The sequence below is a fragment of the Moschus berezovskii genome, chromosome 25 (genome assembly GCF_049115385.1).
Source record: "Moschus berezovskii isolate FMDL1 chromosome 25, NW_MosBer_1.0, whole genome shotgun sequence".
Classification (NCBI taxonomy): Eukaryota; Metazoa; Chordata; class Mammalia; order Artiodactyla; family Moschidae; genus Moschus; species Moschus berezovskii.
Genome location: NC_142484.1, coordinates 12,888,997 through 12,916,494, shown reverse-complemented (window position 1 = coordinate 12,916,494; position 27,498 = coordinate 12,888,997). Strand labels below are relative to the sequence as shown.

At 38.8% G+C, this 27,498-nt stretch overlaps 1 protein-coding gene across 6 annotated transcripts in view; it reads right to left on the bottom strand.

Annotated features, from left to right (window-relative positions):
* Positions 1 to 1,575: 1,575 nt before the first annotated feature.
* ZBTB44 (zinc finger and BTB domain containing 44) overlaps positions 1,576 to 27,498 on the bottom strand; it is a 60,123-nt gene continuing 34,200 nt past the window's right edge. For 3 of the 6 annotated variants that reach the window (XM_088832212.1, XM_088832213.1, XM_055415852.2), the window contains 4 exons: positions 15,883 to 15,967; positions 11,836 to 11,999; positions 10,510 to 10,810; positions 1,576 to 8,752 (listed from right to left, as the gene is read on the bottom strand). In XM_088832212.1, coding sequence (XP_088688338.1) covers positions 8,473 to 8,752; positions 10,510 to 10,810; positions 11,836 to 11,999; positions 15,883 to 15,967 — 830 coding nt within the window. In that variant the 3' untranslated portion in view covers positions 1,576 to 8,472. The remainder of the gene's footprint in view (positions 8,753 to 10,509; positions 10,811 to 11,835; positions 12,000 to 15,882; positions 15,968 to 27,498) is intronic. The other 3 variants (XM_055415854.2, XM_088832214.1, XM_055415853.2) reach the window with 2 other exon arrangements.

Below are 27,498 nucleotides of genomic sequence, written 5' to 3'. Positions count from 1 at the left end.
GGACAAGTTATCAATCATGCACACAGGTCCTGCCATATGCCCAGTGATGCCTGAACCCCAGATAGCACATGTGCCCCAGCCCCTCGATTAAAGTGGATGAGTGGAGATCTATTTGGTGTGACCTTTTCTTCTCTGTTTTAAAAGCAGCCTTCCCAAGGATCTCTACATGGACAGGCTCACCAGAGGCCGTGGGTATGTGTGGATGCTCAGGTTCTCTGGTCAATGAGACTCACTCATTCACTTATTCAGTCATTTAGACTTCAGCCAAAGGCAGCCAGAAATGTTAGCTGTGGAAAAACAAACAAACAAACATAGGCAAGAACAGACAGAAGGGTGTGGGGCTGCATGGAAGCCCAACAGGATTCTAAAGACAACTCTGCCCACAGCCTCTGCAATGACTTAACTATAAAATGGGTGAGTATAGAAATTCAGTATTTTTGGTATAAGAATTCAAGTAAATGGACCAAGAGTTTAATAAAACAGCCTTCCCCTCCTCTCCACGGCTGTTTAAACCCTAGTTCTCATCATTTTGCTGATGAGGAAGCTCTTTCTGGATTGACTGTCCCGTCCTAGTTTTCCCATCTATATAAAAGTTTACCCATGTGGAAAGGGAATTATGTTACACTTTGGGATTTGATGTTTATGGGCAAATATAGCCCACTGAAACTCTCAGTATGTCTATAGCTCTCTCAGGGTTAGTCCTTAGAACATTCTGTTCAGAAAAGCGGCTATCAATCCCTGGGCCATATGCCAAGGACACACACACCTTTGGTGATCACGTTAAGTATCATTCTCCAGAAGCAATCTTTCTGGTCTCTAATAAACTATAGGGCATGATTCTATGGATGCTGCCTTCTGCGTTTGTAGAGATCACCCTTGGCTGGGGCTACTGAGGACTCCAGCAGTTTGCTGACCTTGAGTAGTCTGGTGAACTGTTGTTAAAAATACTCAACACACTCGCTTAATGACAGAAAATGCTTCTTAAAAATTTACCCATTTCCTCCCAGAACTGAAGTGATCCTGGTACTTGGGGTCAGCGAACATCTCCCCTGCCTATTACTCTCACTCTGTAGACCACTCACTGTCAAAATCCATAGCAAGAGGAACCTACAGTTAGGACGGCCTTCCTTGAGGGCGTGCACAGGCTCCTCACCTATGCAACAAGCAGCTTTCCCCAGGAAGTACTATCTCTACTCCTTGGTTGTAAGACATTATGGAAGTATCACCAACAGGTCTCTAATCAATAATGTACAGGCTCAGAAAAATGCAGCCCAGCACTCAGGAAAGCAGCTCTGACAAGATACCTGGCTCAACTGCTCTGGGATTTGATGACTTTATTAGCCTCCTTTATATTCCTTTTGATTTCAGGGACGGTGTTCATGAACCTCAGCTGCCCAGGAAGCTGATGTGTGCTGTCTCAGAACGCACTCTGGTCTGTACACACTCAACGGATGCTTACTTAAGAAACTCATTACTCTGATGACTTTTCTTATCCACTTGACCTCAATCAGCAGCAGTAGCAATTCTTCCTTCCAGCCAGCAGTAAATGACAACAGCAGGAAGTTTTACTCCATAAAGCATTAATAAGATATTTTAATGAAGGGGGGAAGGGAACCAAACAAAACTTAAAAACTCAGTTTTGTTTCTATTCAAAGACACTCAAAACTATTTTTTTCCCTGCCCATCCCTTCTAACTGCAACTTTATTTGTGACCATGTAATAAAGGCCAGTTTAAAGTTTTTGCTTTTTAAAAAGATTAAACCTTTTTAAAAAAGATTAAACAACCAAACTAGCAAAAAGTACTCAATACATACTTTCCTTATATCAAACAAGCTAATATTTCAGTACAATGTAACTATACAGAATATATACAATACACATATATATTCACAAAGCAAACACTATAGGCTCAGAACAGATTTGAAAAAACATGATATTCACATTGATTACAATAACTCTAAAAATGATTGTAACATTGAAACGGCACTTAGTATACAAAAAAGTCACAAAAATATATATATATATATATATGTAGTCACCAAGAACCATGGTTCCTGTAAAATACTAATAGCCAGATACTAGTATATAAAATGTAAAGTTTCGACATCGTATACATTTTTAGGAAATAAAATCCAAAACCATTTTTGTTACTGTTGAAAGTCAAACATGCCAAATAACTTAGCTGTGGCCACTGTCACCAAGTAAAGCCAAATGTGAATGAGATGATAACTGGATACATAGCTGGTGAACTAGAGCCTGGCACAGATACGGAAGTTGTTCTGGTTCTAGGAGAGAAGCATGAAAACATCCTTCTACATAATTTAATTCACATTTCTTCTCCAGCATCACCTTCCCTCCCCTCAAGGGTTTCACAAAACGCCAGGGCCCAAGAGAATCATAATGCTATTAACTAGTAAAAGTTTCTCCCACACTTCCTTGATGCTGGGCTACAGGCGCATTTTAAAGCATGCATCAGCTAAACAGGGCCGCCAGTCACCTTTCTGGAAGACTGTGGTACATACCTTCCTCCCAGGTTGGTTGTACTAGAAAGTACTCCAGTTTCTGAATGGAGCCAGATCTGTATGTTAGCTCTGTAAAATACTGAGCTACTGTAGCAGCAAATACAAAATTACAGAAAACAAGAACATGTTTATTAAAAATTCGTTTGTTACATGAAAACAACTTTTTTTTCCTTCCCTTCTGTTTCCTATAACCAGACATCAATCTCTTTTATCACTCAATTATATTGTTATTTCAAGTTGACTTCTTCATTATGGTGCTGCAGAAAAAGTTCAAATCCTGTAAAGTTTAAATTTACTCTTAAAAATGGGAATACAGGAATTTTAAAGTAAAAAAAAGTCTGTTCTAAAAGTATCTCTCACAAATATATATATATATATTTAAATATTAAAATAGGCTACCTAGGATTTTTATAAAATGGCTTTTGAGAAGATAGCAGAGGCACAAAATGAAGCCACACGCCATCTTCCAACTGGACATAAGGTGCCACAAGGGTGCCCTGCAAAGAGGCAGGCAATCTCTATCTGATGCAACAGGAGGCGCCAGCAGCAAGAGAAACAGCAAACATGTTATTGGGATGCAAACCGAGATCAAACTGTACTCTAGCAGGGGCCGTGGTCTTTTTAAAAAATATCTTGAAACATAAGCACGAGAAGCCATTACTTTGTATAAGGAAGAAAATGACTAATCTTACTCCTGATTCAGCTGATGGCATTCACTTCAGGTACCTGAAAGATGAACAGCAGTGTGACTTTCAATAACTCAACGGACCACTCTCAGTATGAGAGACTTTACAAAGCCTTTGTCAACTTGAAAATTAAACTGATGGTTGAAGTAAGAGAAAGCTCTTACAGAAAATAAAAAAAAAGTCTTTCTAGAAAAAACAGGTGTTTCTAGGAACGGCACGAAAGGCTGCCCATCTTTAAGTGAACACAACCTCCACTAATACAATTAATTTAGGGAAGATTGACCTTTCCTCAGCAGACCATGTACTTTGGTAATCTGAACATTCATTCACAGGATGATTTTTTAACCTGCTAACCTGAATGATGAAATTTGGATATGGTTAGACTGGTATTTGGAAAAACAAGGACAATTTAATAATAATATTGACACTTAGGCCCTCACACCACCAAGCAGCAATTTTATCAATAAATCATCACAATTGAACCTAGGGCTTTAGTTTAATCAGCAAAAAGTCAGTTTAAAAGAGAAAGGCAATAATCAAAGAATCTGATTTTTATAAACCAGGCACTTCAAACTGAAATTTAAAAATTTTAAGTTAAAAAAAATTTTTTTTTAAGTTTTTGTTTTCAACCAATAGTCCAAACCTTTAATTCTTTGTAAACTATTACGTACATAAAAACCTTGATGTTAGTTGGAACTGGCCTGGACCACATGCAGAGTGAGCTACGTAGCACATACACTTTAAGGCAGTCTCATTTTTCAGATATTGTCAAATTGAGATGCCACCACCACCACTGCCTGACATCTCTGCAGAGACTATTTGTAAAGATATGGAACTTTTGCTTTTTTATCATAAAAATATAATCACTATGATGCAGTATAAATATCTGAGTGTATAAGTTGAGTATGAAGTTTAAAGAAAAGTATAACTATAATGTCACGAAGAGTCATCCCATAATCTGACATAGGCTTAATTCCCCATTAATAAATCTCAACACGTTTATAATCTAAAAGTGAAATAGCCATAGGATGTCTGCTCCTTAGCTGAACCTGGATATTAATTCCACTTCATTGTTAATATGAACCATTATTGCTTTGGCAATTAGTCTTGCTGAGGACTTTCCAAATAAAAATACCCTACGTCATCAACATTTTGTCAGGCAAAAATGACACTGAAAGATAAAAATGGGTATAGGCAAAATAAAGAATAACTTAAATTTGGATGATCTGCACCTAATGCCTGTAGGAGTATGCTTAGCTTTAATATTCCTCATAGACATGGTTACTCTAGTTGAGCACCCTTCCACCATTCTGTTCTGATTCAGAAAATCAAGTTTATATATATGCTTCTCTCATTAACTTTCAAAATCTAAATATAAATTAAATCATCTTCTGTCAACAACTTACACTGAAAACAGCACTTACTATCTTTCAGCAACTTTGGGTTGCTTCCTGATGTGAATTTTTCTCGTTTTTTCCCTCCCAATTAATACTAATAACTAGAAAACTACTCTCCCTCAGTAGGATGTATACTTAAGCCATGACTTCACATTTTGTAGATGAGTGAAAACAGAGTAAACACCACACAAAAGTTGCTAATTCTCTTCATCAATTCCTTAAATCTCAAAGTTCCTTTCAGTTATAATTTTAGCATTGTTCATTCATCAAGTAGTAATTCTCTCCACGTGGTTATTCTAGCATACACTGCCATTACATTATAAGGTAATATATTTCTCAGGGGCTACAAAGCTGAAAGAAAGCAAACCATGATCTGAGAATCTTCAAAATAAAACCCACTGAACTAGATAAATGGCCTCTATTTAGATTAAGTATGAGAATAAAAATTAGTAAGAGGTAAAATAAAAAGTGAAAGAGTTAAAACGGCTTCCAAAGGCTCCCAGGGAACCATTTATACATCAGGAGAGACTGGCTCAGTAGTCAGAAGGTAACAAGAGTTACCAACAGTAAGTACATTAGATGTGCTGGATAGTTGTTTCCACTTGGTAACATATTTTAATGAAACAGAAGGGTATTTTGTTTGTTTTTAAAACCTAAGGGCTTGTGTCATAACAAGGAACCAGAATGTAAAGTTCTGTAAGCCAGAATGTAAGAACAAATGAGGCTATTTAAACATTTTAGTATACTTTATCTCACTGAAATTGAGAACTTTAAAAACTGGTAATGTAACTAAATAGACAGCTAATTAAAGATTACTTTCAAAGTAAGAAACACTCATTTAAATATATTTGTGGGTGATAACCTCCATCTGCATCCCTTTCTTGAAAACTTAAAAAAAAAAAAAATGAGCACTATACTTTTGTGAATTAGTGCAATTACTAACATGCCAAGTGCTTTCACTGTCAGAACACAGCCTTATAAAGTGGAAAGGATGCCTGCAGGCGCTGAAACACCCAGTATCAGAGAGCACATCTCTGCTAATCTGTGAAGGATGTACAGCATACCTATGTGGTAGCTTTAAAATGAAAATAAATGTTTTTATTTTATAAAATCCTTGGTTTAAAAAGGCAATTTATCTTGCATCCTAAAATTTAAGCCCTTTAAATATCACAAAGTTACCTCCTGGGACCTAATTTAAGCAAGATAGGTATAGTATTCTAAACTGGAATTTTTTAAATGTTCAGTTATACTGTTAATTTCTAATGATGAGATAATATAACAGGTTTTCATCTCTTTGTATTTTTTTTCTCCATATATTCTGGTAAAAATTATACATCCAGGCATCATTCTCTTAGATGAATTTTAAATACTAAGTAACACTATATACAATTATTTTCTTGCAGCTTAATTTCTTAAACAGGCCCATAAGGTAAGTTACCTTAAACTATGTCTCAAGAAAAATGTAGAGCCTCACTGAAATAGAAAAAAAAAAACGCCTTTGTTTATATCACATGTTAAGTATTAGTTAGTTACCTGTATTGATAAGATGTGGGGAACAGACAACCAGCAATATGCATTTTCACAGTAGGTTCAGATGTCTCATAAAACTTGGAAATCTGTATAATTTGTAATTACCAATGAAAGTCTAAAGTTTCCATTTGGGAAAAAATAGCCAGTGATGGTAATCCTACATTCTGAGAACACAGAACTCCTCAGAATGGGCAAAACTGTGCAGGACTCTCAGTACAAAATTCTCAGGACAGGGGGTATGCTAAATTACTTTCAATCAACAAATCTCCAAGTTCTGATGTATCTTCTCATCAACTCTTTTCCTTCTTTTCTTCCTTCCTTATTCTAAAAAAAATAACTGTTAGAACTGAGGGCAACAATGACTCCTGGTCATAATTTCACTTACTCTTGTCCATATAAGATTTGAAAATTAACTTTGAGATTTATCTATTGGTAGGCATAACAGTTACCAAAGAATTTATTTATATAATATTAAAAATAAAAATTCCTGACCTTTCCAGTTGAGATACAGCAGTACCGCTATTAGTATATAGTCTTGATGAAGAAAAGTAATTCAGCCTACTGATAAAGAAGCATAAATGATGGAAGGCTATCATAATCTGTATGTGTTCATTTTCCTTAAGGTACTATAGCTATTTGGGGAGCAAAAAGGAAACAACAGGTTCTTAAGTGAGAAAAGGAGTTGGAAACCAAGTTAAAAACAGCAGAATAAAACAAAAAGAACATTAGCCTAAAAAAATCTTCAAGGAGTTCACTTTCCGTTCCTTTACATTTGTGAGATAAGTTACAGAATGAGCCAATCAAAAAATGAAACGAATCACTGTAACTTAAAAAATTTTTATTGAGGTCTAGCACCCAGACAAAACTGAGATCTTGTGTTCTGAATAAGAAACTGTATTTTCTTTTTCTAATCAGGTGTTTTCATAATGATTAAACTCTGGGTATATACATAGGAAAAAAAAGTTACTCAAAAGATCATTGTTCATGGACTCATGAAATTTAGGATCAAGGTAAGCGATGCTTTAACGGCACCAGGTAAAATGTATACTCCAGTCTAGAGTATGTATTTCAACTATAAACCAGGAAGTTTCATTTTCTTTTAGCAGCAAGAGGTAATATTCATTATCTTAAGGTTTTTAGTTTTTCTTTAGTCTTAACAATTTTTCCCCCAAATAGATCTGAGTCACAGATCATCATTTTATAGCCTCTTCTCTTCTACATTATTGCTTACATTCTGTAAAAACTATACTAACTGCTTTCAATATGACATTTGGCAATGTCTAAAAATATTTTGGAATAAGGACAATATATCACTGTCACATGGTATTTTGTAAACAATCTTAGTTGGGTTAAGAACATAGCCTTAGCAGAGAATTCTTTATTTTGTCCAAACAGCAGAATGAAAACATCCTCAATAATACACAAACCTATATATAAAATATAGAACATCTCCAGTATATTTCCTTTTTACGGGATCACGCCAAGTATAGGCAAAAGAAAGTACTGTTGACAGGGTAAGACAAAAACTGATTTAGGCAATGATCTCATTAGCCAGGCATTAACATTCAAAGACCAGGTAAACGATGATTTTAACCAGAAAAGCAGTATGAAAGAGTTCTACGAAGCTGAGGTTCACACACTATGCTCCCCATTCCTGGTCTCTTCATGCACAGCTTGGCTCCTCCTCAACTGTGGCTCTCCACTGTCTTTCATAGAAGAAAGGTAATTTGGAGAGTACTATTATAAAGGTAAAGGGAATACCTATCCCAATACCAAATCTTCACCATAAAAATTATAATGACAAAGCTTAAAAAAAAAAAACACGTGGAATTTCAGAAGTACACACCCTAATAATTTTTAAGAAAGCTCACCATAAATATTTCTAGAGACAACAGGCTTTACAGAAGATTGTACAATGTCCTGTGTATACACGTAAACGTCTATTCAGGCCATTTGCCAAATTTGTTTAGTAGTATGTTTCTGGTGTACCCTTTCATTTCAGGAAGGTCAGTAATCATCTGATTTCTTCTCAACCTAATGATATACACTGTTAGCCTATTCCTGATGATGGAAGAAGAAACTGATATAAGTGTGAAGTGAACTGCTTCTCTCTCCTTAAGTTTCAGGGTTTCTATTGTATTTCAATACCATGTTATTGTGCACTTACAGAAGAAATCTCTCAGTCATGAAAAATAAAACATCAATTGCAGGACTTACAAAGTAAAAAGGGAATTTTTCCAAACCCTTTTTTTTTTTTGCTTAAAAAATTAAATTCAAATGTACAAGACCAAGCACAGGCACTTTTCCAAAAATTAAAAATGAAGCCAAACTATGAAATTACTCAATAGTTATAGAAGACAGCTCTGATTTTGGGGGCTCATCTCTGGTTGCCTCGGCACAAGCACTGGTCTTTGGCTGCTCTGGTATTTCTTCCTCCTTTTCTGTCAGCCCAAGAGACCCCAAGGGAAAAGTGCTTTCACAATTCTGGGTCGAGGAGACCTGTGAAATTACAGGCATTTGAACAGAGGAGTTGCTTTCAAAACTGTGTTCTCCAAGATCATATTGAACAAGGGTCTCTTCGTGCTCCTGGTTTAAGTAGTCCGGTACTAGGAAATCACTAGGTAAGAGGCAAAGGATGAAACAGGGAGTTAATTTTCAAGCCAAGAATAAATAAGACATAATAAAAAGACCTGATTTGTAAAACAAGATTGGGAATTTTCATTCTCTAATTCTTGAATGAAGATTATAAGTCAGGAATTCTCAGCTTCTAAACTTTCCTAAATATGAGCCAAAACCATCCATGAGAACCCAAGTATATCAACTCTCCCTACCATCATCACGAGACAGATCACATTCAGTGTCACTGTGGACACCTAAACAGCCTTTCTCCTTCTATGTAGAAGAGTTTCTGTGCACAAAACAAATGCAAATAGCATGTTCATTTAAACAAAGATCATCTGAATAACTTATGTGTAACCTTTCTTGGATTATACACTAACTACAAGGTATATAAAACCTAGCTTTTTATTACTTCTTGGATATAGTTAAGAAACTAATCCTCATGCATAAATGACCTTATATACAATCTACTATATAGAAAAATGTAAAAAACTACTTAGATGCTTTATTTAAATCTTTACTCTTGAACAAAAAAGTTCATTACACTCTATAATCTCAATATCTAATATACTTTAGGTTATTTTATAATTTGTCCACTATTAATAAAAAAAATTAAAGTCTGCTCATTTGCAAAGCAATTTAAGATGTCCTCGGTTATAAAAAGTCTTCAGATGTTAAAGAGTGGAGGACAGAGGGCTCAGCACAGGGAAGATACAGAAAACAGGCTGTGCAGTTAACTGGGACACAATTTTAGTCCTGAACAAACTTTGATATGTCATGTATAATATAGGTTTAGTGATATAATAACCAGACACTCAGAGTCAGAAATGATTACATTAGACAAAATATCTGGCTTGAAGAGAAAAACAAAATCAATGCAGGAAAAAAATTTATAGAAAAATAAGGTTAAAAAAATCAAGGTGGTGTAAAATTTGATTTCATTTTATAAGAAACTAAGGATTCCTATAGATGTACAATTCTGATAAAGTATTAAAAATAGACAACAGAATTTTATATCTAGAGGAGACCTTAGCAATCATCTTTAAAGCTTACACATTATCCTTCTCTAAGTTCAAGCTTCTTCATCTGTGAAGTTACGTATTCAATCATACCAGCAGTGAGCGGCAGAGCCAGAACTAGAACCCGATCCTCAGCTACCCGATAAATCAGAAAGGTTAACTCTATCATTAATTTTAAATATTCAATGTATGGAGTTCTAAACTGAAAGAAAAACAGGAAAACTTCATTTGATGTAAACTATCAATTACAGTTGCTGCTAAAGTTTCTCTCATTATTTAGAGAGAGAAAAAAAAAAAATAGTAGTAGTCAAGAATTTAACCAACATCCAAAGAATGGGAAGTAATCCACTGTCACCAAATACCATCTGACATGGTAAATTTTCCAGTCAGGTCTATTTAAAATCTACTACAGAATTACTTTAACATTAAAAAAAAAAAAAAAAGCCCCACAAAAAACCCCCAAAACCCAAAACAAGTGGATAAGTAGTCTATCTCTGTAGGAAAAGATTTCTAATGCCAACTATAAAAGTATTTAAAACTGTTTATACTTAGTAGAATTAGCAAAATTTTATCAGGAGATCAGAGTGTTATTGGATAGTGGGAATTTTTAAGGAATGTGATTGATGAGCTGGCAACCTGATTAAACAAACAAAACAAAGCGCAGCAGGCTGCCCTAACAGCAGGAAGAGAGAGTTTAGAAAGCAGTTTCCCTGATTGTTTCCGCTGTGCACCTCACCTGCTCTGGAAGTAGTTTGCTAGCTCTGACGCTTCATGGTTCAGACTCCTCAGGTGCACGATTAAATTTCCAGAGTTGGTGAACATGGCGCCACATGTTTTGCACTCGTAAATCCGAGGCTTGCGGATAATGTGCCGGGAAACCCTCATGTGGTGTTTATATTCCCCGAAGGAAGTGAAAGTGGCACTACATATCTGGCACCGGAAACAGCGTTTACCTTCATGCTTTAGGCGATGCATCTTTAGCGAGTAAGCCCTGGTGAACTTTTTCCCACAGCGGTCACACTGAAATGGTTTAATTCCTATAAAATAAAGCAATACAAAATATTATCTAAAAACAAAATAAATGGAAGTGTCATAAACTTCACAAATTTCTGAACTCTGTAATTTTGTAGCAATAGATAATCTGAAAAGATGAAAATCATCAGCAGAAATGAGTCCCAAATTCAGTATCTTAGAAAAAGTACAAAACATCTGAAAAGTCACCAGTGCTTGAAAAAAGCAAGCAAGCAAGAAAGGTACCACGGGGTGGGGGTAATTAAAGTGATATATACTCCATTTGATTTCTGAATTCTTCCAAATCTTCTTAGACTTCAAAATACAATTTAACAAGAGTATTTATTTAAGCAGACCCCAATTCTTCACCTATTATTATTTCATTTCATTAAAGTAGTAAAGTTTATATCAAGATGTGTAAAATGATCAGTTATCTAATCTTCATTTCCTATCTCAGAGAAAAATGAGAAGAAAAAAGAAAAATTCTAACATCTCTGAACATAATGAGTGATTGTAACAGAACTACCTTTGGTTAAGTTTTGGGGTACTTAATGTAACAGTGACATAAATATGTAGAAATATATGAAATGTAAAGTGCATTTATGGTCTCTTCCAATTCATTACCACAGTTTTAGCAAAAATATTTCAAAAACCTTCAAAACATAATCTGTTGATTCAACAAAGTCAAAGGGAATTAGTGTTAGCACAGGATTGTTAGATCTATCTGAAGAAGAGGAAAGTGAGTTAAACAGCTGAGAACAGTAGCAAAGATTTCTTCCTTCACACACACACACACACACATCTATGTGCACATCACACTTGCCCCCAGTTCCAATCAGAAGACTTATGCCTGTGGCCAGCGTATTAAGCAACTATCTTTCTGACAATGCAACAAATCAGCAACAGACCTGAATTTATCTGTTCTCAGTAGACTTCCCAGAGATAAACTTTTTCCTAACTCAAAAGCATCTGTTTACTATTTTTAACTGGAATTCCAAAACAAAATGTTCTAGAGGGTTCATTTATGCCACAAGAGGAACGATGGCATTACCTGAGTGGATCAGCATGTGCTGCTTCAGGTTCTGAATACGGGTGAATCGCACCCCACATGTTGGACACTGAAAAGGTCTATCTGGACCATTGGGACTTGGCCGTTCTGTGCTGCTGGTGGAAGGAGCAATGTAGAGTTGGTAGGGATACTGAACATTTTCCAATCTAAAAAACAGACCAAAAAAGGCAACCAGGCTCTGATTCTTAAGTTCAAAAAACAGTTCTGCACAAGTTTAAATGAGCAAAAGGAAATAAACATTTAAATTTAAAATTAGATAACAAGATTCATTTATTGTAAGAAAAAGTGTTACTGTCCAGAATGTCCAGAATCCTAAATTAAGCAAAGACATATGACCAAGACCATATAAATGATTTTACTTTAGGTATCCTTAATCTAATAATCCTTTCCTTCCTGCTACTGCTTTAATTCAGGCTCTGGTCAATATATGGCTATCTCTTTCTAATTTGCCCCACACCCCTTTCACAGTGATCTAATTAAATCAGTCTCTTGATAACAGTCCTGTGATGGTTCACTGCCATCTTCAGAATGAAGGCATACAAGACTCCTCGTGATCTGGGTCTGTATACTTTTCCAGTCTCATTTCTTGTCAATACTTCCCAAACATACCCCTACCAAGCAGTTCCTCCTTAACACTTCTCTCTCAGTGCTGTGCTTTCATATATTTAACTTCCTCTACCGGCCTACCCTTTTTGCTTAGATAACACACCAGTCATTTTATGAGATGTCGCCAAGAAGTTAACCTCCTCCTCCTGAAAGCCTTCTTTGATTCATCAGTGATTTAGGTAGGTACTCTCCTATGCAGAGCAACAGACTCCTCTGCAGATCACTCATGATTATCTGCTTACTTGTCTGTCTTTAACCTCTCTCCCAGCCCCAATGTTGGTGTGACCTCTTTGAGGACAAGGGTTGCTGCTGCTGCTGCTGCTAAGTCACTTCAGTCGTGTCTGACTCTGTGTGACCCCATAGAAGGCAGCCCATCAGGCTCCCCCGTCCCTGGGATTCTCCAGGCAAGAACACTGGAGTGGGTTGCCATTTCCTTCTCCAATGTGTGAAAGTGAAAAGGGAAAGTGAAGTCTCTCAGTCATGTCTGACTCGTAGCGACCGCATGGACTGCAGCCTACCAGGCTCCTCCGTCCATGGGATTTTCTAGGCAAGAGTACTGGAGTGGCTTGAAGGGTTACCTTTCAATATCCCCACCACTCAGCAGGGTATCGAGTACAGAACAGACAACCCCATTCATGTTTGAAATTAAGGAATCTAGGCATATTTCCATTTGCTTACACCTTCAATAATTTACTCAAAGGACTCTGGTTCAAAACCTGCTTTACCAGGTTATCTTCTTAAATACAGTAAATCATGTTTGAATTCTTTGAATCCTTTGAGTTTTCAACAAATACACTTCTAAAATCTGTCCTGGACTCTAATGAGGAGGAGTTACTGCAGTGACGTTTTATATTCAGTGGTCAGAGACAGACAATAAGCACTCAAAAAAATGATCAGAACAGAGAATTAAAGTTGAGTGATACAACAATGATTGGTGCTGTTTTACTTCAGACTGGTGGTCAGGAAAAACCTTCAGAACTGACAAACAGTGATCTGAAGAATGAAGACAGAGTGAGCGAAGTGAAAATTGGGGAAGAAAGCATTTCAGGCAGAAGAAAGGCCTTAAAATGGCAGGCCCGCAAACCAGAACAAACATGGACTACTCCGGGAACTGAAGGAGGTCAGCATGGCTGGAACGTGGTCTGTGAGGAGTGTAGTCTGAAGGGCGTCAGGCTAGAATCACATCGTGTACGGCTTTCAAGGCATGGCAAGGAGTTTAGATTTAAGAATCTACTCATTCCAATCCCAAAGAAAGGCAATGCCAAAGAATGCTCAAACTACTGCACAATTTCACTCATTTCACACACTAGGAAAGTAATGCTCAAAATTCTCCAAGCAAGGCTTCAACAGTTTGTGAACCATGAACTTCCAGATGTTCAAGCTGGATTTAGAAAAGGCAGAGGAAGCAGAGATCAAATTGCCAACATCCACTGGATCATCAAAAAAGCAAGAAGTTCCAGAAAAACATCTATTTCTGCTTTACTGACTACGCCAAAGCCTTTGACTGTGTGGATCACAACCAACTGTGGAAAATTCTGAAAAAGACGGGAATACCAGACCACCTGACCTGCCTCTTGAGCAATCTGTATGCAGGTCAAGAAGCAACAGTTAGAACCGGACATAGAACAACAGACTGGTTCCAAATCCAGAAAGAAGTACGTCAAGGCTGTATATTGTCTCCCTGCTTATTTAACTTATATGCAGAGTACATCATGAGAAACACTGGGCTGGATGAAGCACAAGCTGGAATCAAGACTGCCGGGAGAAATATCAATAACCTCAGATATGCAGATGACACCACCCTTATGGCAGAAATTGAAGAAGAACTAAAGAGCCTCTTGATGAAAGTGAAAGAGGAGAGTGAAAAAGTTGGCTTCAGGAAACTAAGATCATGGCAACTGATCCCATCACTTCATGGCAAACAGATGGGGAAACAGTGGGAACAGTGACAGACATTATTTTTTTGGGCTCCAAAATCACTGCAGATGGTGACTGCAGCCATGAAATTAAGAGACGCTTGCTCCTTGGAAGAAAAGTTATGACCAATCTAGACAGCATATTAAAAAGCACAGACATTACTTTGCCAACAAAGGTCTGTCTAGTCAAGGCTGTGGTTTTTCCAGTAGTCACGTATGGACGTGAGAGTTGGCCTGTAAAGAAATCTGAGTGCCGAAGAATTGATGCTTTTTGAACTGTGGTGTTGGAGAAGACCCTTGAGAGTCCCTTGGACAGCCAGGAGATCCAACCAGTCCATCCTAAAGGAGATCAGATCCTGAATATTCATTGGAAGGACTGATGTTAAAGCTGAAACTCCATTACTTTGGCCACCTGATGCGAAGAACTGACTCATTTGAAAAGACCTTGATGCTGGGAAAGATTAAAGGCGAGAGGAGAAGGGGACGACAGAGGATGAGATGGTTGGATGGCATCAATGACTCAATGGACATGAGTCTGAGTAAACTCCAGGAGTTGGTGATGGACAGGAAGGCCCGGCATGCTGCAGTCCATGGGGTTGCAAAGAGTCAGACACGACTGAGTGACTGAACTACTGGAGAATTTAAAGAGTTTGCTACTTAGAACAGCAACACAATCTGACTTAATGTAAAAAACAAAATTCTGGTTGCTATATGGAGAAGGCCTGGAGTAGAGGGGATCATGAAATCAGGGACCAGTTGAAGGCTACTGCAGTAGTCAAGGCAAAAGGTGGTGGTGACCTGGGCTGGGGTGGTTGCAGCAGAGCTGGAGGACAAGGAACGTGTTTTGGATGCAGAGCAGAAAGGACCTGTGCATTAAATACTGGGGTGGGTGTGCGGGAAAGTCTTAATTCCCAGAGACACTGCCGAGGAAATCTGGGCTTGATGATGACGCAGTATACCGACACAGGAAGACCAGGAGAGCAGGTCTGAGGGAGGAGGCTGGAGCACCGTCTTGGTCTTAAGTCTGCAATAGCCCTGCTGCATCTATGTGAGGACATCAGCAGGAAGGGCCAGTGTGAAGACACTGACCCGGAAATCATGAGAATAAGGAAAAGGGTTTGGTGAACTGTTTTGGTAGCAGGACAGGTTTAATTATTTTTGGCTTTGCACACTACGTGATCTCTATTTCAACCACTCAATTCTGCCATCCACAGACGCAGCATGGTTGTGTCCCAATAAAATTTTATTTACAAATAAAGGTGGTGGGAGAATTGGCCTGTCAGCCACAGGTTTGCCAACACCTGAAACATACTATTTAAAGCAATGAAGCTGGGAAGTTTAGGAAATGCCTGAAAAACCTTGTTTAATTTATGTGGCTAACTCATGATTACAAAGTATACAAAAGTCAGGTTTCAGTAAACTTTTACATAATCCTAGATAAAATGCTCGGATTCAGAATTACATGTGGAACCCTTAAAAGAAAACATCCTACTGTGTTGGTACTAACCGATCATCATCATCTACGTGAGCGCTCGTGCTGGAAGTGCCCTGAAGCGTAGGCAATCCTTCTGTGATGCCTTCATCTACTGAGCCTGTGAACAAGAGGACAGCCGTCAGTACTCTGGTGAAATAAATAAATCAGGATATATAAATTGCAAGCTCTGTCTCTTAAGACTTTGAACAGATTATCTACAGATTATAAAAATCACATGTAAAACAACAGATTCTTATATTACTACTAAAATTCTTTGCATTATTTCTTTGAGTATTTAATTTTAGAAAGGAGCACAGAAATTCAAATGTAAATGAAACAAAAATTGACATAAAATTAAATTACGTAACATTTAAGGAATCACTGACAAGTTTTATTTTTTAAAGACATTTTATGGTGATACACAGCTGACCTGTACATACACATTTTACCCAAAATTAAAAAGACAGCTGTAGGGTGAACATGTGTACAATATTCTCACAAACCCTAACACACTACACTCAGTTCAGTTCAGTTGCTCAGTCGTGCCCGACTCTCCATGACCCCATGAATCACAGCACGCCAGGCCTCCCTGTCCATCACCAACTCCCAGAGTTCACTCAAACTCATGTCCACAGAGACGGTGTGGCAGCATCCTTAAAGTCCCCATTACCCTTCCCTGATCACAAACCCTTCTTTCCAAGAGCAACCATCATCCTGTCTTTCGCGGTTGTAACTTGCTTCCTTTTCTCCTCACCCTTCTTCATTTTTTTGCCTGTGACACGTGGCTTGCGGAATATTCCCTTACCAGAGATTCAACCAGCACTCCTAACAGTGAAAGTGCTGAGTCCTAACCACTGGACCACCAGGGAATTCCCTGTTGTGAGTATTCTTGTACAACAGGGCATGCACGCATGTTTTTTATTCCTATGGTGTCTAAATCAGGAATGGATTTGCTTGGTCATAGGATATGTATTTTTTTAACTTCATATATTTGTTGAACCCTTCCCTGGTGGCTCAGTTGGTAAAGAGTTTGCATGCAATCCGGAGACCAGGGTTCAATCCCTGGAGAAGGAAATGGCAACCTACTCTAGTGTTGCCTCTAGAACTCCATGGACAGAGGAGCCTGGTGAGCTAGTCTGTGGGGTCACAAAGAGTCAGACATGAACCAAGTGACTAACATTTTCACTTTCTATGAAATGCTTAAGTCTTGCTACTGAGTTTCCCTCTTCATTATAAAAGTTCATGTTTTGGATACAAAGTCTTTATCAGTGAAAGATGTTACAAATATTTCCCCCTCTTCCATGACTTGTCTTTTCATGGTTTCTTTTGATGACTCAAAGATTTATACCTTAATTGATGCTTTTATTCCTTTATGATTATGGCTTTGGGGGCTTGTTTTAAAAAATCCTTTCCTATCTCAAATTACTTTATGAAAGATTTAGATTTTGCCCTTGACACTTATATCTTTCTTGAACACACCTGGAGTTGCTTTTGTGAAGGGAACACACTTACTGAAAAGTCTGTCTTTTCTTCTTTGCTCTGCAGAGCTCTAAATGCCTGGGTTTGTTTCCAGGTTCTCTACTAGTTCTATCTGCTGGTCTATATTTGCATGAATGCCACTGTACTTACTGCAGTTTTAGAATAATCTTGATGTCAGGCTGAGTAAATCCTCTTACCTTGTTCATATGCTTCCTGAATATCTTAGTATTTCTTATTTTAGAATTAACTTGTTGAATGTAAGTAATAATAATTATTCCATTGCTCCCTATCAGTTTGGAAATTACACAATCTTTTCCTATTCACTCTACTGGCTGCTTTGGAAATTAGACACATACTTACCAAAATCGAAAGAAAACTACTTCCGCCTGGACAACAGAAGGATCTTAGAAATTTTAACTTCATTTCCCATACACACCCATTTTGCAGTTTACAGATTACTGCCTGATGTTTTCCTTCATTTGGATAAAGCCTCCACTTTTTCACATAAGCAGTGTTTGCCCACATCCGTTCACGTTTACTGTGCTCTTCATTCTTTTGTATATTAAACCTTCCATGTTCACTTTACATCTACCTGTAGTCTATCCTCAAATGTTTCTTTAGTAATGATACTCATTTTTATTTGAGAATGCATTTCACCTTCATTCTTCAAAGATACTCTGTGTGCAGACATCTAGATTCACATTTATTTTCCTTAGCACATTAAAAGAGATCATGCCATTGGTCTCTAACGTTATTAAGAAGTTAAATATACCTATGTTTGTACCATCCATAAGCCTTACCCTCTTCTACACCTGTAGTCTGGTGGTTAATTTATGTGTCAACATACTGGGCTAAGGGGTAACCAGAGAGCAGGTAAAATATCACTTCCAGGTGTGTCTGTGAGCGCGTTTCCAGGAAGATTAGCGTTTCGGTAGACTGAGTAAGTGGAATCACCCTCACCAATGCAGGCGAGTATGACCCCAGTCTGGCAATGGGCTGAACAGAACACAAAGGTGGAAAGAAGGGCACACTGCTCTCTGCTTAAGCTGAGACATCCGTGGGCTCCTGCTTTTGAACATCAGTACTTCTGGTTCTCAGGCCTTTGGACTTGAACTGGGACTGACACTACCACGCCTGAAGTTCCCAGGCCTGAGGATTTGGGCTGGAACTATACTACCGGCTTTCCTGGCCTCCACCTAGAAGACAGCAGACTCTGGGACTTCTAGTCCTCCACTGTCATGTGAGCGAATCCCCTGCTCCCGCCTCACCTTGCACACCTCACTCTGCCTATCTGTCCTACTGGGTTTGTTCCTCTGGAGAACCCTAACAGTTTGTCTGTGCAGTGCTCGGGTGGTTTCTTTTATCTTCTGATTCACCAATTCTCTCTTTTGCTCAATTCGACCTGCTGCCAAAACATTTGATTAGCCATGGCTCCTCTGTGCTGGTTGTCTCTGACAGTGGTTACTGCCCTTGAAAACACCCTGGAGAGGACTGACTTGCTGAGGGGAGGAAGAATGTGCCCTCTTCCAGAAAAGGTTTCTGTTTGCCTCTGTGAGGTTCCTGGAAGGAAGGCATTATCTAAACCAATTTACTGTTTGAGATTCCTTGGCCTGCGCCTGCAAGGAGCAAGCACGACAGAAATCTGAAAGAGTTCTATCCATCATTCTCAGGGGTGCGTTTTTTTTCCCCTTTTCATCTTCTAGGCAGCCCATTGCCAAGGTAGCGTCTCCAAAGTCCCCCTGGAGTCTGAAGGAAGGTGAGTAGGTGTAGTCCTTGTGGTATGTGAACTCTGGGGCCCCTACTTCATGCATGCACCTTCTCTAAGACTTTGCAGCTTTCATATGCTCTGGGTTGACCTCTGCCTCCCTCACCTTTGAGCTGATGACCAAAGCCCATTCGTGTTTTGTCAAATGTCTAGGGAAAAACAGATTTTAGTGCTCTGCTGAGTACTTACCTGTCCAGGTCAGGCTCTTCCTTAAAATTAACCCTGATCATCTTTTCAAATACCTTAAAGGGTGACGTAAAAAAAAAAAAAGGTATTTTTGTTTTCAATGGGAGGGTAGATCCAAACAATCTCGCCAGTTCTCATCAGGTGTTGAACTTGGTCAATGTCTCTACCATGTGCAGAAAGCTGTGCTGCCCCAACTGAACCAAGGAGCCTCTGCAGCTGTACACTCTTCTGGTGGCAGTATTGTAACAAAAGCTAAAATGTACTAACTGTAACAGTTTGTGCAACACCACATACATGTGAACATTTAATAAACAACATCTGTTAACAGACACGTGAGATTAAATTTCCTCCCAGTGAAAATTTAGAATCCAGCACTTTAGTTTTCCCTATTGGAACACTTGAACCAGGTGACATCAGAAATAAATACACTTTCCACTTAAGTAAAATTCTCCTAAAAAACTAAGCTAATCCCTTTTAAGGCATCCAAACTTTATCATTTGCACTACAAAATTTGTGCCAGAGTTGTATTTTGCCTGACTTCTTAAATATAGAACATTAAATATAACTTCCTGTTCTTGATGATTCAAGAACACCAATTGTTACACCCTGTTCCAAATACACTGACAGAGGCTTCTGAAAGGAGACAAGACCCTGTGTATTTACATTAATCCCCAACTGCACCTCCATTCCTGCCGCCCCCATGACCCTGTGTATTTACATTAATCCCCAACTGCACCTCCATTCCTGCCGCCCCCAAGACCCCGTGTATTTACATTAATCCCCAACTGCACCTCCATTCCTGCCGCCCCCATGACCCTGTGTATTTACATTAATCCCCAACTGCACCTCCATTCCTGCCGCCCCCATGACCCTGTGTATTTACATTAATCCCCAACTGCACCTCTATTCCTGCCGCCCCCATGCCATCTCTCCCTTACTGGTTTGTGTTTGGCATTTCAGTGCATGCCTTTTCTTTTTCTCTTTGCCTTACTGTCAAGACATTTATGCCTTTTCCCTATGCCTACTTATCCAACTTATTCCTGATCCTTCTCATTGGTTTTTAAACCAGATGTGGGTTGGAAGACCAGATAATGGTGCATTTTGTTTAAGAAAGAGCTCTTGTCAATTTCTTCCTATTGTCACTTTTCAGTTTAAAGAAGAGGGAACTCTAACATTTCAATCTGTCCTAGGATAAAAACTGGAAAAGTCTCGGTATTTGGACCTGGTCACCATGGACACACACACAAATCTACTTTATAGTATTCTGCAGTTGTTTAGAATGCAGGCAACATTAAAGCTTATAGGTAAAGATTTGAAGAAAAAAAAAAAAGCCTGGGGGTGTGATTTGGGCATGCCAGAAAGACTGACTTAACTCACATATGACCACCAGGCAAGGAAAGCTATAATACTTCAGGAGAGGGTGGGGTCATGGTGAGGTAGAAATAAAACCCACTGTGCTTCAGATTGATTCTGGTATTACCAAGAGTTTGCTTTAAAAGCTGGTCAAAAAGAACTAAAATGGAGAACAAGACATACCTAACAGATGGTCCCTCTTAAAACAAATCTACTTCCACATTCTAAAATATCTAAACCTTGGCCTCTAGATCCCTAACTTGATGGATAGTAAGCATGGAAAGTAAAACAAAGGGCACTCTCTTTTTGTCCATGACACATTAAATGCGCCAAAAGCTAAAAATAAAAACCATTCCAAGCTAAATTAAGAGTTAAAACAGACTTTTAGAAATCTATCCATACTGTGGGCATTGTAACACATAGTGTTGAATCAGTTATGCAACTATACACAAAAATAAATCTTGTCAATTTTTTCTTTTTCCTGACATGATGGTTTCTGCCCATCAACCAAGTAATCATATTAACTGGAATGTTACTTGAACCGATTTAATAGTAGGATACACAGCATTTACTTTGCTGAGGTAATAGTGATGTTTCTTAAATTATTAAAATGAAGTTTCCTTTCTAAGCTATAAGAATTCTGCTCTCAGTGGTATGGGGATTAAGAATTCTGACCTACCAGCTTTATATGTTAAGGCTACCTTATCAAAAGAGAACCTACTCTTCCACCATTAAGGAGTGCTGTTCCATCAAAATGAGTCTTGTTTTTGCTAACCATTGTTTAAGTACTTAAGACACTTAAAAAACCCTCTGGTGGTGAAAAATAATCACAGTGGTCATCTACTACTGAGCTTTTACAATATGCCAGCCACTGCTCTACATGTGTTAAAGACACCTTATTTCATACTTGTATACTTATTTCATACAAGCCAGAGGAACTGGCTTGACACTGATGCGTTTTTCTATCGGACATAAAACCACCTCACAGAACACCAACATCAGACCCCGTCACACTGGTCTCAACACATAACTTTTTTTAAGCACAGACAAAAACAAGGTTACTGTGCAATCATAAAAACGGAACCTCCCTTTGCAAAAATAATGGATGTCCCTGATGCTTTAGGTTCACTTTGGTCTGCATTCCTAGATCTCTGTTAAGATTCTCAGTCATCTGTGCTTTCTGATATCACCAGTCCCTGAGCAAATCCCACTTCCTTGAATCCTCCTTGAAATCACATAACACAAGCCCAAACCCTTTAAGTCCTTTCTAACACGTTCTTATGAGAAGCCCTGAAGCCCCCCGCCCCCACCAGTGTGTGATCTCCCGCACTGCAAATGGGCACTAAACTCAACTTGCTCAATTACAGGCGGCTCCTGGTGGTCTCTGGCAACAGGGCATTGGTAGAAATGCAGGGCTCATGGACATCTGGCTGAAGTTCTCACTGCCTTGCACTGGAAACCTTGATAACAAAGTGTGTATCTAAAATTCCTTTTGAGGTGCAACCTGCCCTTTGGCTGGGAGGTAAGTTCATGCTGAATTGAGCTCAAATATTTCACTGAAACCCTTTAGTACTGGGTTTATTGTGTTTTTAGAAAAAGTCTCTGGGGAATATATTGGTTACCCAATTAGACCTGTCACTGTTCTCTGATGAAACTATTTTCTGGCCTTCTGACACCTGCTCCTATAATCTACTGAGTGTCGACTCCCATCTACAAGAGGAAGACACTGCAATGAGAGGAGAGACACAGTCCCTATGACCCGGCCCTGGAGGCTGAGGTCAGAAAGACCGCTGACTGGCAAAGACATCTCCAAACTTTACAAGGTATGACATATAAGAATCTTGAAGATATAATGTAAAATGACATGTCAGTCAGAAAAGACTACATATTGCTGCTCTCATTTATAGGAAGTATCCAGAACAGGCAAATCTATACCGACAGTGTATCAGTAGTTATCTGGGACTAGGGGTGGTTCCTGGAGAGGGATCGCCGGGTTTCTTTTGGGGGGATGGCTATACAACGCTGTGAACATACTAAAACCCACTATAGTATACACTTTTAATGGGTGCGTTTTATGATATGTAAGTTGTATTTCAATAAAGATGTTTAAAAAAACCTTATAAGGACCTGACTTCAAGTTTGTCTTCGTGTCCTTAGAATGGGTTTGCTTAGTTTCAAATGCCCAGAACCAGATTTTGTCTGATCCCTGGTCTCTGCAATTGGAAATAAAAAATTACACAAGCATTATTCTTATGAACTGCTACAGTTCTCATGAGGTGTCCCAATCTGAAATTGCATCTCTCTCTGGCCAAACATCTGCTTCCTTCACGCTTTCTCCGTAACTAACACGTTGCACCTATCTCTCAGCTGACTCAATTTCACCAAGGACAATTCGGAGTTGGAAGTAGCCATTTTGTGGGGAGCTTCAGGCATGAACAACACTTTTCATTTGTGATACATCAACACTGTACCAACACTGGAGCAGGGACTTCAAGAGGTACTCCCATGGATGCTTCTGGGGTATGGTCCTCCTGGCAATGACACAACCTTGGTTAAGACAAGGACAAGAACCAAGCACTGAGGGACACTTTTAAACACCTTCAAATGAGCTATCAGTTTGTTTATTGTTTACTTTTAAGGTAGACTGAGGCTTCCTCATGCTAAGGAGCTATACTATCATGGCAGAAGAAAAATGAGCAGATTCTGTATTCCTGACTAGGAAATAGCAACTATTTCTCAAGCAATAGGACCACACATTACACTGATTTGCTTTGAAAAAACCCCATAAGCATGACCTTTTAAAAACACAGACTCTCCAATATCCCCATCATCCACAAACGTTAAGAAAAAGAGAACAAATGGAATTCTAAAACTAGATTTATCAAAGCACTTAAAAACACTCAAACTTCCACAGTCCTAAGTACTGCCAAGAGTCTTGATGACAATAAGATAAATCATCTCTAAAATCCACAAGGTGACCCCTTATGAGGTTAACAGTATGTTCCTTTTTCAGGTGGGAATTTTGGTTTAAATCCTGGTAATCCAACTGATACGATTAAATACTACAATGATACTCCAGGTTTATCACAAACACATAAGAGCCTATGAATGATTTAAAATCTGGAGTTTTGGTCTTCTGGAAAAGATGCCACCAGAGAAAACTTTCCACTGGGATCAATAAAAAGGAACTGACTGGATGTTAACCACTGGTTCAGCAGTAACAGTTTGAAGTGACATTCAATGAATTCAGTTTCCAACTTGAAAGACATCACATCCTTCTGACTCCTGTACATCCATTCCCTCTAAGGAATTCTCCAGAAGATAATGACCTCAAAAGTGGACAGCTCCTACCCAAGATGGCAAAATCAGATTCATTTTCTGACTCTTTAGTACTCCTCTCTTTACTATTAATCATTCCTATTAAAGCCAATATGATCTTTCATCTTCATCCTATTGTTTCTGACCTCCTGAGATATCCTTCTGCCACTTAAGAAAAAACCTCTTGTACCCCCACCCCAGACTGCAGTCACTAATATGAATTTAACAGATTGTTGGATCTATTATCCTCCATCTGACCCTGCTGACAAAACTTTAATAACTGTTTTTTTAAGCCCCGCAGAAAGTAGATTCCCTTTTATAGGCAACATTATATATCATATTCTAGCCTTCAGCCACAGAGAAATGGACCCTGACCTCAAATCAACATGCTTCTGCTGCAATTACAATCTTAACAGCAAGGCCTATTCAGTCAGAAAGACTAGAATCCTGGGACCATCCCAATTATGATAGCCAGTTGGTTCTCTTCAGAGACACTTGAGTCTGACTTGCAGAAACTGTTTAACTCCATTCAAAGAATCTGTCCATGTTAAGGGACCAAAACTGCCTTACTCCGGCTGCAGTGAGCAGTTCTTATACTTTCAATATGCCCACTACTAGAACACTACTTCTATGTGGACACAGGGTTTACCCAAGCTTGCTGCACACTAACATACCCTGTAATCGTTAGGGATTTCAGATATTCAAACCACCATCTCGATGTGTTCAACTACAGGTGTATTCCTGGTAGTCTTGCGGGGGAGCACTGACACACAACAGGGAATTAACACTATCATTACCTTATGGTTACAGGCTCAGGGACTTGTTCTAAGTCACACATCTAGTGAGTGGCAGAAACTGAGAGCAGATTCTAGACCTGCCTGACGCCAAGTCCTGAACTTTTAATCATTTCCCCATACTGCATATATGCCCAGGGTTGCAAATTCCTCTATCATTCTAACTGCTCACCTCAACTAGTTTATCTATTCACTGCTGCTACCGAGAAACTGTCAAACTATTTCTCAACATCTTAACTGACCCTCGGAACAATCACTTCTCTTTTAATGGCAGATTTTAGAGTCTAGAGTCCTTCTCACTTAAATTTCACTGAATTTCACTTTTCTGTAAGGTGTTTAGTGTATATTTGGAGTTAACAGGGGTAGCTGAGAGTAATTAGAGAATTTGCTCTGAAGGTAAAGAAAAGACAACTCATTTGGATTATTTGATTATATACACTCAGATCAGAGTTCTTCTGTATGTCTGATTTGTAATAGAATCTACATTTGTAATTGTATATATTGGAAATTATTCTTAGATAACTGAAAGGCTTATTGTACTTATGGTCCTAACTTCTCTATTTAATTGTGTTAATAATATATTAAGGCAAAGCCTGAACTGATTAGGTATACACGAGTGATTAAAATAAGGCTATTTCACATAGCTAATTAGCAAGATGTTCAGTTATATTAGTATTTGGTTTCTAAGTTCTCAGATGAATAATTAATAGTATTAATAATTACCTAATAATTACCTATTAGTTCACTATTTAGAAGGTACATAGGTGTTTTCAAGATTAAAGATGTCAGTAATTTAACAAAAACCGGAATATACTGACACATAGCTAGGATCTCCTGCCATCAAATGTATTATTCGATGTATGGCTATCTGGAAAGTACAAAAGTATCTTGACCCAACTTTAGAAATATTATCTTTAATAGGTATTGTGGGAAGAACTGCATTCCTCCCCATCCCCCTCAAGGCATACTCATGCCCTAACCTGCAATACCAGTGAATATACTCTTACTTGGAATCAGGGTCTCTGCAGAGACCTAGGTAATTACCATTACCCAGAGTTCATGCGGAGAAGGCAGTGGCAGCCCACTCCAGTACTCCTGCCTGGAGAATCCCAGGGACGGAGGAGCCTGGTGGGCTGCCGTCTATGGGGTCACACAGAGTCGGACACAACTGAAGTGACTTAGCAGCAGCAGCAGCAGCAGAGTATATGAAGGAAATGGCAACCCACTCCAGTATTCTTGCCTAGAGAATCCCATGCACAGAGGAGTCTGGTGGGCTACAGTCCATGCGGTTGCAAAGAGTCTGACATGACTTAGCAACTAAACAACAACAACAAGAGTATATGACTACCTCTACCCAGCTGTGGCAGACACTGCTAGTTGCAAACAATATCCATTCTCCCACAATTTTGTGAGGTGGTTTCATACCCAACTAATATACAAGTTAGAAGAGATCATACTGTAGTAGGGTGGGCCATAATCCAATGACTGGTGTCCTGAGAAGGGAGATCTGGAGGAAGGCCCAGAAAGATGGGGGCAGAAAGTGGAGAGATGTAGCTAAACTCTGAGGCCCATCAGGAGTGTTAGCGACTGTCAGCAGCTAGAAAGGAGCAAAGATAGATCCTTCCCTACAGACCTGCCAGCATCTTAAGTTCAGATTTTTGACCTTCTGAACTGCAAGAGAATACAATTCTGCTGTTTGAAGTCTGTGGTGGCTGGTGTGGCAACCCTGGGAAACTCATGTAGTACATCAGAATCCAAGAACAATGTCAACACAGCCCTCCTGGTTCTCCAATGTTGTGGAGAAATCCTCTTCACTCATCTCCAATGGCTTTCCCTCTCTCCCTGAATATAGATTATTTCTCAAGGAGCAGTTCTCTGGTTCTGGCTCTTACAAACACATTTTCCTGTTGAGAGTCAATGTGTCACTGCTAAAAGTGCTAAAGTGGTCACCTCCAGTCCTGACCTCAAGGGCTCTGAGGCATGTTGCTTGGTCATCACCCAAGTACAGTTCACAAAGAACTGACCTTGCTGAGTTAACTCTTAAAACTGGGTTTCTACCTCCTCCCAGTGACTTTCATAGTAGTTATGGTAGGATAAAACCCAAGCTTACTTGGCCTAGCTGTGGTAGACACTGCTAGTTGCAGACAATATCTATCCTTCTATAATTCTGTGAGGCAGTGACATACCCAACTATATATATATACATATAGTTACATACCCAACTATATATATATATCCCCAGATTATCCTGCAGCTAGGAAAGGCCATGCATGTGACATCATCTGGCAGAGGTTTCTTTGAGAGTTCTAGAAACATTTTCCATACAAGCATTACCCCTTTCTAAAATACAAGGCTAAAGATGAAGTGAAAAACCTATAACTGTGAAATAATAAGTATACAGATGACAAACTAAAGATGGTGGACTGCAAAAATACAACGGGCCTAGGTCACTGTACAGCCATTATACTACTCCTGGACTTCCTATTTCTGAACATTTTATGCAGTAATAAAAAAAAATCCTGTTTGGTTTAAGCCACTTTGAAGGGATTGTTATATGTAGTTGAATGCAATCCTAACTGAAACTAGTACTTGAGGCTTTTCAAACATGTTCTCAACCACTCAATCTTACTTCCCATTATATTCTATACTTGCAGGTTTTCATGCTTTATTCACATCACTGTGCTTTGAATTCACTGCTTTATCAAACAGGCAGTGAATGTTCTTCCACACCTCTGAGTTTCAAAGGAATGTTAT